The 17,768-nt window shown below is 40.0% G+C and overlaps 1 protein-coding gene and 1 long non-coding RNA gene across 5 annotated transcripts in view; one reads left to right on the top strand and one right to left on the bottom strand.

Annotated features, from left to right (window-relative positions):
- The window catches only part of prkcz (protein kinase C, zeta), a 150,769-nt gene that overhangs the window by 97,243 nt on the left and 35,758 nt on the right, over positions 1-17,768 (top strand). For all 4 annotated transcript variants that reach the window (XM_068596888.1, XM_068596889.1, XM_068596890.1 and 1 more), the window contains 3 exons: positions 2,125-2,260; positions 2,360-2,447; positions 3,131-3,250. In XM_068596888.1, the coding sequence (XP_068452989.1) occupies positions 2,125-2,260; positions 2,360-2,447; positions 3,131-3,250 (344 nt within the window). The remainder of the gene's footprint in view (positions 1-2,124; positions 2,261-2,359; positions 2,448-3,130; positions 3,251-17,768) is intronic.
- LOC137799967 (uncharacterized) lies at positions 2,253-3,354 on the bottom strand. The gene is made up of 2 exons (XR_011079470.1): positions 3,106-3,354; positions 2,253-2,428 (listed from the first exon to the last, which is right to left on the bottom strand). It is a non-coding gene; the product is annotated as an uncharacterized lncRNA (long non-coding RNA).

Here is a 17,768-nt window from a genome sequence, read left to right on the forward strand (position 1 = left end):
TATTCATGAGCAGCTTTCTTAGAGAGAGCTCTGCCGCATTTCCCCCATGCCGTGGGGGAGGCGGGACGGTGGCCGATGGATGGTGCTGCTGATAGGACGCAGCGCCTATCAGTCTGACGCTAGCAGTGAAACAACGACGTACAATGGAGGCTGTTACAGTGAAAGCGTGGGGGAGCAGTGTGGGATTTGTGACTTCCCTGTCAAACATCCTTCCACAGTCTTTTCCTCAGTTTTTAACAACCATAGATTTACAGCAGGCAAACAGAGAATGGCAGGCTCATCACTGTTAATGTAGGCCTTTTCTCCCAGAGACATAATTTACACTATCTACACATTGAGACGAAATGCTACTGACTCACACCAAGTACATCCAATTATGGCTAAACTGGAGGCTTTTAGAGTAATGTGTCCTGTAAAAATGTTCATCATAAGGATATTTATCTTTGTATTATAGCTGTACTTATGAAAGCCTTTTTACACCTCAAAACTCAGTGATTAACCAGCGGTAACCAATAACCATTTGGTCGAAAGCATACTGCGACACATGGAGTTGAGGCAACAAAGTTTATTAGACAGCTTTAAATTACCATTAGCAAGTACGTACATTTACATTATCTTAAATAACTTTAAGTGAGCCCTGCCCTTCGAGCGCATACTGTCCATTCACAGCGTAGCATCGGCCAGCTGCAATCAAAATTTGACTTCTTTTTACCTTTTTAGATTTTCTTACTTTTTAGGTTGTGTAGGCTGTTCACGTTGTGTAATAGTGATACTTGTTTTCAGGAGGAGTAGGAAATAGATAAAGGTTTCTAAAATGTTATGTTTCTACATAAAACAAGGCGGCAACCTCCGGTATTGAAAAGCAAAGCCTGAAAGGCCTTAACCTTTCTTTTGTGTTAGCTTTCTGTTACCATATCTTGTGGTAATGGGTTGGTGCCAACCCATGTCGTAAATCAGCTGTAACATACACTAAAAACAAGTATCTATCATCTAATTTGTTTCTCATCTCTTGGTTATCTTGTTAGGCTTCCTTATTTTTGAAAATATTGTTGTATGTTTTATTATGTTTGGTGTGGGTCTTTGGGCCTTTTCTTTGTCAAGATACCCCTCGATTTCATGAGATTACATTTAGCTGACGCTTTTATCCAAAGCGACTTACATTAAATGCATTCAACCGTGAGTACAAACTCGGAACAACAAGGATCAGGAAGGTACGATTTCTTCAATAAAGTCAAACTACAAAGTGCTATCAGTAAGAGACATTTAGGCGCTACTACCGTGCTACTATTGCTCTACCTTCCTTATTCACGGTATAGTCAAAAAAGTTGTGTTTTTAGTTTGCGATGAAAGATGTAGACACTTTCTGTTGTCCTGATGTCAATGGGGAGTTCATTCCACCATTGAGGAGCCAGGACTGCAAGCAGTCGTGAATTTGTTGAGTGTTTAGAGTGGTGATTTTACAACGTTTACCCTTTTACCGTGTGAAAGTCAACTGTAGCCTTTTTGGTCTCCTGAAAAATAAATTGCCGAAGTCAAGGCTTCAAAACGGCAGTCCATAAACCATTAGGTGATGTCTTCGTGACTATGGTTATTTATCATTTATAGTCTATGGTAGAAATCTGTGAAGCTAACATTAGTAGAGTAAGTTGGCAACATCATTAACTCGCGTAAAAATTTCAATGTTGTGTTCGCTACTGAAGGAATGCTGAGCGTATAAGCTTAACTTGCTGCTTTTGCTTTTTTAATGAATAATACTCCAGGCAGAAGTGAATGCAATTCAGCTAGTAGCCATTGTCGTTTTACAGTGACATTGCTGATGCCAGCTTCCGGCTGAAACACGCTTGGTTTTTACCTACAATAATTAGGAGATACTTAATTATTATCTGTCAGTGCTGGTGTTGTGTTTCTTCCACCGTGCCTCTAGAAGAAAACTCAGTGTTCAGAATGGAAAGGGGATATCCCCTGGAAGCATATGCTCAGCAACTATGGCAATCTTCTCATTGAGCTTTTTCCAAACATGGAATCTGTGACATTGCTGGCTCATGTCTTTAGATGAATTGGGGTTTCGGCAGATTTTATCTATTTTATTACCCAATTGCTTTATCTCTCTTTTCTCCTTCACAGATTTTATGCTGCTGAAATCTGTATCGCCCTGAACTTCCTGCATGAAAAGGGCATCATTTACCGAGACCTGAAGCTGGACAACGTTCTCTTGGATCATCAGGGACACATCAAGCTCACAGACTACGGCATGTGCAAGGTAAGACACACATGTATTTTTGCATCTGTCTCTGCTTTTCTGTCCAACGTTCTGGTTGTTGCGCATCCTAACCTCCCTCCTCTCCCCCCCATCCTCCAGGAGGGGATCAGACCAGGTGACACGACCAGTACCTTTTGTGGAACACCCAACTACATTGCACCCGAGATCCTAAGAGGAGAAGACTACGGTGAGTACAGGAGTTGCAGTGGATTATCTGGTAATGTAAAGAGTTTCCAAACTTTTTCATTTGAGGCACCCCAGTTATTTTCAAACATGATACAACATGAATGATATTTTGGAGATAAAATCTTGATGATTAAATTACTACAGAAAGTTTTTCGTGCCACATCAGTCTCTGTTGTGGTCTCATCTGCTTCCCAATGAAATCACGTGAGATAGATTATTTAAGGTAGTGCGCCACTCCCTCTGGCACTATAATCTTAATAAAATCCTGCTGTGTGGCAGAAAAAGATGCACCATTATTTTCAGATCTTGTACTGTATGGGATTATAGAGGGATCTATGAACGTTCTCCCAAATGAGTGATGCAACACAATTTCAAAACCGGCTAGGATTTTAAAACTCCTGTAGTCTGAGCCTGGCTTTTGTGGCAGTGTATGTACATAAAAAATGTTTTTACTGGTGACCAAACCCAGCCTCAGTTTGTGAATAATACTGATAAGTGTCTGATAGATGAGTCTTTTCATGCCACACACACACACACACACACACATATATATATGTGTGTGTGTGTGTGTGTGTGTGTGTGTGTGTGTATATATATATATATAAATGTGTGTGTGTGTGTGTGTGTGTGTGTGTGTGTGTGTGTGTGTGAAGAATAACCTCTTATTGTTGTGTGCCAACCCAGGCTTCAGTGTAGACTGGTGGGCTCTTGGCGTGCTGATGTTTGAGATGATGGCTGGGAGGTCCCCATTCGATATTATCACCGACAATCCCGACATGAACACAGAAGAGTACCTCTTTCAAGGTGAGGAAGAGGAACTCAACAATACCTAGGGTTTATACCTGTACCCTGCTCTTGCAGTGTGCTGAGCGGCCCGCCCTGCATTTGAGGTTTCGTGTAACGCTGTTGCCGAGGCAACCTGTTCTTCACAGTGAACAACAAAGATGCATTTGAGGGATGGAAGGGTTTTTCAAAAACAAAGATGATTTTAAAGTGCTAGAAATGCTCACAACAGACCCAAATATGGCACACACATTTAATGTCCTGAATGTAGTTATATACTTTGATTTTGATCCATCAAAATGGAAATTTGCCCCCTACAAAACTCAACATAATTTCAACAACCCTTGAGTTGTGAAAGCACACAGTTTTCACTCACAATGTGTGATAGACCTGAAATTTGGCACATATGTCCAGTTGTGTGACCAAACCAGCCTCAGTGTGTGCTCTACAAAAAAAGCCTGAGAGAGCAATTAGCTCCACTTACTTCAATTTGACGCCATTATTAATTTTGTGAAAAACTATTTGTTTCCCCAACTCGTCCTAAAGTGCCCTCCAGAATTATTGGCACCATTAGTAAATATGACCAAAACAGGCTGTGAATTTTTTTTGCTGTTTATCCTTTTGGTCTTTTACTCAAAATATTGACAACAGTCATGCCTTTTCATTGAAATAAATAAAAATAAAATTTTTGAAAGAAACATTTTTTTTTTACATATAATATTTTTCTCCTAAATCCATCCATCCATCCATCCATCCATTATCTTGACCGCTCATCCTCATTAGGGTCGCGGGGTAAATCTGTCTCCTAAATATGTGCCATAATTATTGGCACCCTGAGAAAATCTCAAGATTAAAATCCAAAGTTAACCTGTTTGATTAGGAACTCTTAACTGGTAAACCATGACTTCCTGTTCGACTGGGGTTTAAATATGAGGTGATACAAGCTAGTGTAGCTAGTATCATGCATCACTATGAGAAAAACCAAAGAAAACAGCGAGTATCTGCAAGGAAAAGTTGTTGAGCTGCACAAATCAGAAAATGGATATAAGAAAATCTCTCAACAGTTGAAAATAACCCTTTTCACTGTCAAGGCAATACAAATTAAAAAGCTCTTTCACAAGAGTGTCTTGGACAAGACAGCAGTGTTACATAGTTTCACAAAGTTTCAGACATACAAGATAAAACAGTAATAGAACATTTTTGGAACGCAGTAGTAAAACCATAACCAAAACTCCAGTCATCACGTCCTAGTTCACACGGGTGCACATTCGTCATTCAAAAACATCTACATCCAGATAACCCTTTCTCCAACTATTTTAATCTATTTTTACAAAAAACCAAAGAGACCAGCTCCTGTAGCAAATTCCAAGCCGCGGGAGCAGCAAATCTAAAACCCCCTTTTCCCATTTCTAGACGGACGTTGGGGACAGCTAGCAAGAGTAAGACTTAAACATTTGTCACAGAGCGAAGATGGTAGCTTCCAGCATTTTTCTGATGAATTCATTTACACAGATGGAAGTACATTAAGAATTGCTTCCTAAATAAGGACATACCAATGATTTAGTCTACAGATGGACAATGCAGGCCAACCAACCCTAGCATACAGGGAACAATGGTGAGTAAGGACTTTAAGATTTGTTATAATCCTCAATGCTCCATGGTAGACACTAGTGTCTTTATTATATCAATGTGTTGCAACTCTGTTACGTTGTTCATTCTGGTCTCATGACATCTATTGCTTCTGTGCATCCTGGGAGAGGGATCCTCCTCTGTTGCTCTCCCTCAGGTTTCTTCCCTTTTTCCCCCCCTGTTAAAGGGTTTTACTATCTTTATTTGGGGGAGTTTTTCCTGATCCAATGTGAGGTTCTGGGACAGGGATGTCATGTATAAAGATTGTAAAGCCCTCCGAGGCAAATCTTGTATTTGTGATTTTGGGCTATACAAAATAAACTGAATTGAATTGAATTGAAGACATTGAGAAGATGCATGCATGTATAAAACATCACCATAATCAATCACAGACATAAAAGTAACTGCAACAAGTCTCTTTTTAGCATCAAAAGAAAAACAAGACTTATTTCTGAAATAGAAACCCAGCCCTACCTGCTTCTTCACAAGTTGCTGATTGTGAGATTTAAGAGAGAGAGAGAGTCATCAATTAAGAATCCCAAGTATTTATATGACGATACAGGCTCAATCACATGCCCTAAAATGTAATTATAGCTGGAAGGTTCAGTGGCATTTTGTTTGAGTTTGAAAATATCATCAGTTTTGTGTTGTCAGGATTCAAAATTAATTTCAACTCATGCAAAGTGTGTTAAACAGTATCAAAGGCTTTTTGCAACTAAAAGAGAGCCTAATAATGTGTAGGAGCAGAGCAGTAAAGAACAGTATCATCTGCATGAAAGTGAACATTTGCATTTGGCACATTTTTTGACTGATACTGTTTATATGAATTGTGAATAAAAGTGGTCCTAGGACCGACCCATGTGGCACACCCTTTTTTACTTTAAGAGAGCTAGAGGCGATGCCTTTAGCTTGGACACGCTGTGATCTGTTTGATGAATAATTTTTAAACCAACAGACAGTTTTGTTGTCCAAAGATTCAATAAAAATGTTTATTACCTTTTAATGCTTGAGTCCTTGACAATGCAAGGGGGAAGCTCAATACCATTCCAATTCCAGATAAAGATTTCATTGTCTTCCGAAACAGTCTTGGATTGTTTAGGTTGTTTGATGTTTCACTGAGAAAATGCTCAGCTTTAGCCTTTTAATGTCCTGAATGTAGTTATATATTTAATTGCAACTGCGCAATGCTTGCACAGTTGAAATTAAAAATTTTTTTTAAAAAGCCGCCAATCTCATTTAAGACCAGAACCCATTGCCTGGCAGAAGAATATTTATGGGGAACACTAGTTAAAATAACATTGATCACATTGACCCCATGCACCATGAGGAGGATGGTTCCACTGGCTAAAGAACCTCCATGGATCACAGCTGGAGAATTACAGAGGTTAGTTGAGTCTTGAAAAAAGTCAGTCTTGAAGGTCAGTACATTGAGAATCAAACAGGTTTTTAACATTCATCCGATGGACCGCGAGGTTTCAGACGGCCGGAGAGTCGCAGAGGAATCGTGATCCAAGTTAAAAGACAGTTTGCGGAATCAAATCATTAAATTGTAGTCATAAAGTCTCCAAAACTACCATCAGACGCCACCTACATCATCACAAGTTGTTTGGGAGGGTTACCAGAAAAAAGCCCCTGCTGTCAATCAACAACAAACTAAAGCACCTACAGTTTGTCAAACATTACTGGGACTTCAATGAGACCGGGTTATATGGTCAGATGAGACCAAAATGAAGCTTTTTGGCAACAAACATCAAAGGTGGATTTGGTGTAGACAGAAAGATAGCCATAGAGAGAAAGTATGGTGATGGTTTGATGTTGTGGGGCTGTTTTTCTTCCAAAAGCCCTGGACATCTTGTTAGGATACATGGTATCATGTGTTAACTCAATAATTCCAGTGACAACAGTAGATGATTAAAGCTTTACTTCAAGCCAATAATAACCACTGGTATGTTAGATACGTTCCTCTTGAACCAGACTGAACTTGCGCATGCGCACTAAACTGAATACTTCACAAACTCCCCTTTCTTTTTAAAGGAAAAACAGTTACAGAAAAACAAACATTTGTTTTTTCTAAAAGCTTAAACAGATAAACATTTTCTAGCAACTAGCAACTTTAATGAATAGAGTTTGAAGGTAGGCTTTTTGTGATTAGGTCCTTTAGCCTTTAAGTTGCCAGACACCTTCACTGAGAGCTCTCAGCAGACCAAGTGCAGATGTCACCTTCTTAGTCAAGCAGTCAACGAGCTGTGTCTTTTTTCAGTCACGCTTTTGGTGGACTTGATCGCATCAAGAAGAGAGTAATCGTCTGTTGCACAGACAATGGGCAAATTGTTCCGTGTGCAATCACCAGTTCGGAATAGAGTTTAGCCGAAAAGACTGCACTGTCAATGCCATTCGCAAGTGCCAAAGTCTCTCCTGCTACAGGTGAAAACTGTCCATTCTCTCCATAAGCATGACCAGTTGTCCGCCTGAGTGTCTCCGTCTGGAAAGTTCCCCATCGAGGAATCACTAAACACCACTAGTTTCAGCGAGCTGTCTTTTCCCAACTGCTGAAACCCCAAGGTCACCAATTCTGATTTCAGTTTCCTGACAAGTTTGTTTGCACATTGTAGAGTCTGAACAGTAGCATGCTTTGTACTTTATGATAGGATGGATATGTCACACATTATCTAGGGTCTACTCTGCCTTGCTACCCACAATATTTGGCCAATCTTTGACTTTAACATGTCAGTTTCAGTGTCTGTTAGAGGAGCCTCTCGCTGTGTGGCTCTGTTGAGATCCACAGGAATGGGTTGTAGATTCTTGATGTAAATTTGTTACACTTGTATTTCATCCTCCAAAGAGTGAACCTCCATTCCAATGTAGCTGAAGCTGTTGTGCTCTTCACGTCCAACTTGAAAAGCAACTTTCAAGTGAGGGATGACTGTTGTGGAGAATGTTTCTGAACCACCCCAGATGAAGTCATTCACGTCACAAGCAAGGAGTTTCATCACGTTGCAGGAGTCATCCAGCCAGTAGAACACTGGATCAAACTGTGATGCAGTAGCACACTATGCAGCAACTGGGAGCAGTTGCTGCATAGTGTCTTTCACTCTGTTGTACCAATACAGAGAAGCATCTGCCAAGCCATAAACACACTTTTTTTACTTCCATAGGATTCATTTGTTCTGAGATTCTTGGGGGGGGGGGGGGATATAGACATTTCGGGTCAACGGACCTTGTAAAAAGGCTGCTTTAATGTCCATAGAGTTAAGCTGCCATTTCTTCTGACATATCACTGCCATAATCATTTTTAGAGACTCTGAGGCACATGTCGGGGAGTTTTTTGGGAACTCTTGGGTGTACATTTCTTCAAAGCCTTTTGCAACTAATCTAGCTTTCAGTGTAACACCATCAGGTGTCTCCTTGAGTGTGCACACCCACCTCGTAGAGATGCATTTCTGGCCTTCATCTTTCAATTCTTCAAACACATCATTCTTTCTCCAATTGCTGAGTTCGTTGTGTTTGGCAGACATAAAGGCATCATCATTCACAATAAGTATGTCTTTTCCAGGATGACTAGCACCTAATTCAACATGGGACCACTTGATTATTGTGTACTCGTCCTAAATCAACAGAACTGGTAGTGACAATAATTTCCTCAGGCTCAATGTACTCCAAATTATACCAGTATTTGTATGTTCCAGTGGCTTTTCCTGCCCTGCTGAAGATTTTTCCTGTGCGTATTTGGCCACTCTCACTATCTGTGTATGTGACGACCTGTCCAGGTTTCAGACCTAAGTCTTCACAGGTTGTGGTTGTGATGCGATGTGATGAGATGTTGGTGATGCGTCAAATTGAACATGACTTTCTCCTTCTGGCTGTCTTGGTGTGTGAGAGGGTTCGCTGTTTTCCTCACCATTTGTAGGTGTCTCCTCCTCTCTTTCGTTTTCATTGTCATAATGATTCTCATTAAAGCCAGGTTCTGTTAATGTGAAGATTGAAGCCAGGTTTTGATAATGTGGTAGGATGTTTAGTCACTTCCAGCAAAATTTCCCTTTCTCTCGGCACTGCTTATGGGTGATCTACTTTTCGAAGTCTGGAGTGATGTACCCAAATGTAAGTGCTTCCGTGCCTCACAAATATCACCACACCATCTTGGCCAATGACCACACGTGGACCTTTCCATTCTGTACAATCCACCCGTTTCAAGTAGACTTTGTCTCCTGTTTCGTATCGGTCATCAATGGGCCGTAGTTGTTTGCGAAGGGCTCTCTGTATCCTTTCAGAGCACTCAGCTTCTGTAAACGTTCTTCTTGCAGTATGTAATGTCGTGACATGCTGGGCTATCCAAGTACTCATAAATCTCTCTTTAGTGAGAACTAAAGAGAGATTTGGGTTCTGGCCAAATACCAGCTGGTAGGGACCGTAGCCATGCACAATGTGCATAGAGTTCTTTGCCATCAGGGCCCAGTCGAGGGCCACCTTCCAGTCACATCCATTGTCCCTCTTTACCTTCAACAAGATTTCAGTGAGGGTTTGATTATGTCTTTCCAAAAGCCCATTGCTCCATGGGCTATAAGCTGCAGTTGTTTTTACTTCAATGTTGAAGCTTTCAGCCATGTCCCTCATATCTCCCCCATTGTCACTGAACAGCTTGGAGGACCATGAACACTTATCCAGCAAAGTATAAAGCGTTTTACAATCTCCCTGGGTTTCTTGGTGGTGAAGATGTTCCCTGCACTAACGCGTGTGAAGTGGTGAATTGCATGCAGATAGCACACTCCCGGCTCTAGCTCATGCAATTCCATAGCTACAGTTTCATTGTAGGTTCAGGCCATGGGCAAACCCACCGCTGGCCTTGGCTTGCTATATCTAATGCATGTCTCACAGTTGTTTACAACATCATTAAGGATTGTGGTGCATTCAGCATCAGCAATACCTGAGCAAGCCAGTAGTTTTTTTTCAGTCTGTCAACAGAGGCATGTACCCAAACTACTCCAAATTGCTTGCGTAGTTTTAACAAAACGTTCTGTTTTTCTTTTGTTGTCATGTTTTCTGTCACAATAAGAATGTCATCCTCATTCTGGAGCTCAATTCTTCTGGGTTACTATGTTAGTTCAAGTTTCACTGGTTGTTTAAACATTGTGGCTTTGTCATTTCCAATGTCTAAAACGGAAGCTGCTCTTTTTAGTGAAGTTTTGCGTAAAAGCAATGGGATATCTACTGAAACTACTTTTGTTTCAATTTGACATCTAGTCTGTCCTATCATGGCCAGGATTTTTACTTTCTTTGTAGACTGAACAACTCTCCCATCACCAAACTTGTCCCTCACTTTCAATAACTCACGTTGCGTTAGTCCACTTAATGATCAAGCCATTTCCCTCCACACACAGTTCTTGTGCAAGCTGTGTCAATTACAGCTGATCCTAGAGACTCCACCATGACTATCTCTGTGTCAGTCAACAATTAGTTTGATAATAAAGTAATGTTGCATTCTTCAATATCTGTCACCTCCTCATCTTCTGTCAATTTTGTATGTTCATTTTTGTGAGGACAATCCTTTGCCCAGTAATATGTGCTTTGGCAGACTGCACATCTTGTCCTTCTCCCATATCTGTAGAGTGGATTTTTCCCTTAAACAGCCGTTTTATTGTGTGAGCTTGAACTGACATTACTTTCACGCTTGCCTGTAAACGTTTGTAGTAGGCAGAGTCGCCAGCGCCAACACTCACATGAAGGTCATTAGCTCCCTCTTGTGGAGAATTATCACCAAAGATTCTCTTCAAGCCTGACTTCATGTTAACAAACAAAAGCTCTGGGCAAGCGGTAAGTGCCAATTGTTTGTCTTTAACATTAAGTCCCGCAGTATCTAGTAGCTTGAAAGCTAACACAGCATCCGGAAGCTCCATCTTGAACTTACGTAGTCTGTTGTACCGGCGCTCAAACTCGATAATGTAGTCGACCATGGAGACAGTATTTTTCCCCGAGACACGGTCAAACTCTGTGTACGCCTTGTACTGATGATCCTTTTCCTCTTTCAAAATAACGGAGTCCAATTTCACGAGGAGTACAAGCATTCCTCCATCAATGTTTAAATCCCCTGCGGCGATTTTTAGCGCACTATCCCTCGCTCTTCCTGTCAGCGATAAAGCAACCGCCAAGAGCTGCTTCTTCTTCTCCAGGTCCATCACTAGCCTCCAAACTTCAACCTTGTTTTTGCAGCTCTCGTATGACTTCTTCTCGTCAAACTGCAGCGGAGTTTTGTAGTTTCCAGCCGCCATCCTCTGCTTCCATGTTAATTCAATAATTGCGCTGGCATCGGTAGATGATTAAAGCTTTACTTCAAGCCAACAATAACCACGGGTATGTTACATACGTTCCTCTAGAACCAGACTGAACTTGCACATGTGCACTAAACTGAATACTTCACATCATGGACTCCATCAAGTACCAGCAGATATTAAATGAAAACCTAACCGCCTCTGCCAGGAAGCTTACAATGGATCGTGGTTGAACTTTCCACTAGGACAATGATCCAAAGCACACCTCAAAATCTACACAGAAATGGTTCACTGACCACAGAATAAAGGTTTTGCCATGGCCATCACAGTCCCTCGACCTAAACCCCATAGAACATCTGTGGAATCAACTGAAGAAGCGTCAACTAGCTGAATAAGCGTCAACCTCGGAATCTGAAGGATTCTGCATACAGGAATGCTCTCAGATCCATTGCCATGTGTTCACCACCATATCACGCATTATAGGAGAAGATTCAAAGCTGTTATCTTGACAAAGGAAAGCTGCACACAATATTAAATAATTGTGGCAAAATATTAATTTATTGTCAAAGAAAATAGACGTAGTCAGTCCGAGAGTACACTCATCAATTGTAATTTTTTTTTAGTTTGTGGATAAAAAAGATGCTCCTCAAGGCACATGTTTTTCATAGTTGGGCATAGATTCAGTAAGTAAGTATTCTCAGCTAAAGTTACATGATTTTGGTCTTTTTTAAACTGCTTCTCAGTCGACTTTTTTATTTCATGTTTGTGCATGAACGCTGTTGAGTTTAAAAAAAGTAGAAGTTACTGAATTGTTATGTGTGTTGTATTACCTTGTGTCCTTAAGATGCACTTTTGGTTTCTAAACGACTATAAAAGGGAACTTTTTTTTTTTCTCGTCGGTAAACTGTGATATCCTGTACTATCTCAGGTTCGAACGGCACCATCTTTTCATTAAATAAATTTGAGAAGTTGAACATTTTCTTCGATTTCGGTCGCGGCTTGTCATTCAGGGGCTTAGTCAGCCATTTTGAGTTTTGTGTCATTTTTCGTTAATTTTCTTCTTTTCTAGGCCAATTTGCATGGCATGCAGAATACTTCAAGCCATGACTCTCATAAAACATCTTAACTTCGGGACAGTTTTGACAAAGTAGAGTTGAGTTACAACTAGGGCTGGGCGGTATACTAACGGTTCAACCGATATTACATTAAATTTAATTTAGTTGACGTTTTTATCCAAAACAACTTACAATAAATGCATTCAATCAAGAGTACAAACTCAGAACAACAAAAATCAGGAAAGTACAATTTCATCAATAAAGTCAAACTACAAACTGCTATCAGCAAGTGCCATGAAGGAGGAGAATTGGTTAAAGATAACTACATATGAACACTTTATATGCAGACACCGATGACTATCCCTGTAAATTTGGTCACAATTTAGCATCCCGACCAAACAGAATCCAGCCACATTACTTTATTTCACCTAGTCAGATTCGTCCTCCAGTCACAAAAAATTATGTCTGTCCATATTTCATCAGCAGGCAATATACCCAGCATTCTAGCGTTATGGGATTTTGCAGTATAGGGGAATAGTAGGAAATCAAATATGAATATTGAGAGCATATGACAGGCTGCTTAACACCATTACTCTTTGTGATACATACCTAATATTGTGAGATATATGGCAGGATCTCACAAACAGGGCTAATTTTATTTCTCTCAGATATAAATTTGTTTTAGCTTGCTGTGCTCTCTCAATACACTGTTGTTTTGTTTAAGTCTATGAAATCTCTTGGCATTTGAGTAAACTATTTTTCTATTAGTGATAGACAGTAGTGTGAAAAAATTACTTACACGGCCAGGGTAAATAATAGTTTGAGAATATTCATTCATACTTTTGTCATATTCTCTGTTGATGAAAATATTCTTCTGTGAATTTAGTGATTTGTGTTTCTCAAATTTAGTTTACAGATTACATGATCGATAGGCTGAGTGCAGAGATACAATGTTGTCAGGCATAAAAGCATGTGATTTTCTTAATGTTCTAAAAGATAACACTACTGTAACGGTTGGCTGTAATCTACATTGATTTTACCACCCAGAAATGCTGTTGAAGTATGTGTGTGTGAGCAAGAAGTGGGTTAATATTTGAGAATTCATGTAATAAAGTACTGATGCATGCACATGCTGTACTGCATACTCCCTCAGCCCTTATGAACTGCAGAGAATCTGCCAGTACATCATGGCCTCTATTAAAGATTTAGGGTGTATGTGTGAAACGGTTCAGCATTTTTCTCTCTTGGTTTGCTTCATTTGGCAGCTGATGGCATTTACATTCAACTGTGATGGCAGCAAATAACTACACTGAGGCTCCCGACAACACTGGACTTTGCTCTCCATTAGTCAAACAATTTGAGCATGTTTATTGTTGTTGGAACATTGTTTAATAATTAGGATTTTTAAAGGTATAAGGACACGGATGTAAAAATGTGACAGCCAGCCTTCACTTCTACTTTGAAAGCCTGGCATAACAAAATGAGCCATATCTTTTTTTTTAATTTTTTTTTTTATTTCGATAGACATATAGCAGCAAAAATGCTTTTTAACTGAAACATCCATTGTTTTCTATCCTTTTTTTTTTTTTACACATACAAATATACAACATACCCCTCCCATCCACCTCTCCCACTGGTACACCCACCTAGAGTACAGGAAAATATATACATAGGAATAAATAAAGAAATAAAAAAACAAAGAGGTCATCTCATTTCGCCGAGCTGGTCGGCTACACATACACGCACCTAAACGCACATATCTCCATACTCCTACGTACATCTGCACGTAGACATACCTGTTTCACTCTACATGGCAAACAGTCATCATATCTCACAAACATATCTATAAACTAAGTGATAACAGGTTTGGTCGATTATTGATTACGGCCTATTATTCCCAGCAGACAAGTTGATACATGAACAAGAGAAAAATGAAAAATGAGCCATATCTAGAACGGAGTATGGAATAATGCTTGCATTTGGGCTAATGTGGTGCTACCCTTTTTGTCCAGCATGTACTGTAACAACCCTGTCTCATACAAATTACGAACACATCCACACATCCATATCAGTCACTACTTTGAAAACCGGATGTTGTGTTTCGGGGCTCTTTCCGCTCGTTTGAATATGTTTCACGTTAGTGTCAGCTGCAGCTGACAACCCGACTTAGAGAAGACCTGACCCGGTGCGACGGGGGCTGTTACCGTCCCGGACCCCGGTGCGATGCGGGCCGTTACCGGCACCTTTGGTGCAGTCTTCAGACCGGACCCGAGCAGTTACCGGCACATCATCAACCTCACACCGGTGGCCAAGGGGTCTTCAGACTGGCCCCGTTACCGGCTACACACCGCCCCTTTTCTTTTCCTCCTCCGGGCCGTTAGCGGCACATCATCAACCTCACACCGGCGGCCAAGGGGTCTTCAGACCAGCCCCGTTACCTGCTTCACGCTGCCCCTTTTATTTTCCTCTGCATAGTTTAGAAATTCAAATATGCTTAAATCCAGCGGGAAAGCAAGAAAACAATAACACAAGCACACAATTATAAACGTATTTGTAATAAATAATACAACTAAAATATGTGTATAAGCAACGTATACACATATAGTCAAGGTATTTGTAATGCGTCAATCACAGACGTATTTGTAATACGTCAAACACTGACGTAATCAGGAAGAAAATATGTTTCTAGTCAACGTAATTAAAGATGCGTATTAGTTCTGGGGGAACGTAATTTGTAGGAGACAGGGTTGACTGTAATGTAGAATTATGTAGTATTAAGTAACATCACCCTTGTGATTCTACAGAAGGTGTGTTGAAGGTCCGATCCGTTGTCTCTGTTTTACAGCTATCATTGTAACTTACTGTATGCATCGTCTAGCAATCCATCCTGGCAGATGACTTCAAAACATGAACATGGTATTTTTTACCTTGTGACTGTCAGAATGAAGGATAAAACGATTATTGCTGTAATAACATTACAGAGTTGTGATTCCTTCCTCGCAAAAATGAGGGCCAGCTTCAAAGACTTCTCCAGCATGTCACATACAACAACAGGTTAAACCGCAAGTCTGAAGTTGCATATACTTGTACATTTGATTAGCTCTCAGTCCTCTGTGCAAAGAAAATGAGCTAATGCCACTGACACTCAAGCAAAGCAGCACTTTTATTACATTCACTTGTGTGCTTATACTGATTGTTCTGTCTAGTGTCTGTATGTTTACTACAGCTGTCAAAAATGATGAGGAAATTACAATTCTCGTACATGTAAAAATCTGATCGGATCTACACAAAGAAACGTGTTTAGTCACTTGAATGTTTCCAAATGCCGCCCATGCACATGACCCTAACACGCTGTATTTTCCAGGCTGCAAGCTAAACATGAATCAGGGTCATTTGCTGACATTTATTTAAATACTGATATTTAAACAAAAAAACAGTTTTATCTTGTGTGTTTTTCGAAGCTGCTTCTAGACTGGGGTCAAAGCTTTGTCATTTTTGACAGTCTACACTAAAGCATTGATAGGATTCAGGAGGTGTGCATTTTTTATTAGCATATCTCTTATATATCACACCCTTAGGGTAGAGGAACCTTTCTAATATCTGTCATATTTGCATTTGTGTTCCTCAAGCCTCAAGCCACATGGTACCCTTACATAGCTTCCTCTTCCCTCTCTTACACGGTCAACCACATAACCACTATAACAGACATTCCTTCGTACTACAGCAGCCTCATGTGACGCAATATGTCTCTGCTGTGACTGTCAGGAGCATAGCATGGCACTGCGGCTAGCATCTGCTACCAGTACCATCCTCCTGGCGGTCTTTCTGGTAGAGCAGCAGGTTTCCCGATGAATTCCTGCCAACGGAAACCAACCTTTTCACTATAGGATGCCACCGGCCATATGCCACCTAACTAGACCATGTGCCAGAACCTGCTTTGGGTATCAGTGCTGCACAAGCCAGCCCCACATCTTTAGACAGACAGTCAGCTGGCAAACATGTGACAAAGTGGCATACATTTTAGAACATGTACAAAGACATGCTCCATAGGTTAATTGGACACTAAATGGCCCGTAGGTGTGAATGTGAGCGTAAATGCTTGTCTGTCTATATGTCTGCCCTGTGATGGACTGGCGACCCTAATGAGGATAAGCGGTTAAGATAATGGATGGATGGACAATTGTAATAACTGAAATATATTGAGGAAAAACTGTTCCTCTTGGAAGCAAAAGTTTGACCGAAAACAAAACATCTTTGGCCCTATCTTGCAACTGCTACAAAGAGGCGCACAACTGTCATTGCTAGTTTTAGCATATGGACAATGCACATGTGTATCTGTTTGTGCTCTGTGTCACCTCTCTTCATTACTTTGTTTGCGTGAGTGGAGGTGTAGGCTACTTCAAAGTTTGCGGGCTCTCTCCCCCTAAATGGCGGCAGTTTGAGGCTGGTACCCCCATGCATAGCATTCAGCAACCCTCCCTAATGGACAGCGACAAATGGTAAACAAGAAGCTTTCCCTAATCAGTGAACAATATATGAAACTTCATTCATCATTATAAAACAGTTCTGGGGCTGTGCACAGTAGATGGAAAGTTTGAGGTGTCCACATTTACATTTTAAATCACCACTATTTTGGATGTATTTTCCCCAATATATCGTACTACGAGAGTATGTTGTTGACAAGATAAAGAGGAAAATGGCATTAGAAAGGGTCCAAGCATATATCCAAGCATACATTCATATCAATCCAAGCAGAAACTTCTTGGTCTGAAAAGTGAAGCCGAGGCTGACACCTGTACTATTTCTACTAACCATCAGGGGGCGATTCCTCTGGTTGCAAAAAGTCAGAAGAAGAGTCTATGACTCCCTGAGTAACCATTGTAAACATGAGTTTATGGTCTCAAGTCTTCTTCAATACAGCATAATGTTCATTTATTAAATTATTGTCCACTTAGAGTCCACTTTGTATATACAGTCTATGTAAAATATGAATATGTTTATAGTCTATGTATTCTATGTATTTACATTATAGTCTAATATCGGTAACACTTCATAATAACTACACCTTATTTAGCATTAGTTAAGTAAGAGTCAACATTGAATTAATCATTTATAAAGCATTGTTCCAACATTAACACTCAATAGTATGCAATTAATTAACACAATTATACATTTATAACATTTATTCTGGGTTTTCATGGTTTATAAATTATGGATTCCCCATTTGTAAATTAAGTAATATATATTACAAACCTATTATTAAGGACTTTAAGATGATTATTAAGACAAGTTATAAAGTGTTAATAAATTATTACAGCATTAGTATCAGTTATCTTCTCAACAGAAAAGAAAAATAGACAGAACACAACGTGATAAAAACATATGAATATACAATTATTATGCCCTAATGGTTAACATGTGCTTCAAAAAAGTGTTGTAGTACTACAGTTTATGATTAATATAGGTAGTTACTAGTCGTTACTTAAGTATTAGTTAAGAATTTTGTGTTACCCCATCAAAAGAGAGTACTATATATGCTTCACAACGCATTCATAACACTTAGTACTTAACTGACGACTAATAACTACCTGA

Source organism: Clinocottus analis, unplaced genomic scaffold (assembly GCF_023055335.1).
Source record: "Clinocottus analis isolate CAN_PGR_092001 unplaced genomic scaffold, fCliAna1.0.p SCAF_4, whole genome shotgun sequence".
Taxonomy (NCBI): Eukaryota; Metazoa; Chordata; class Actinopteri; order Perciformes; family Cottidae; genus Clinocottus; species Clinocottus analis.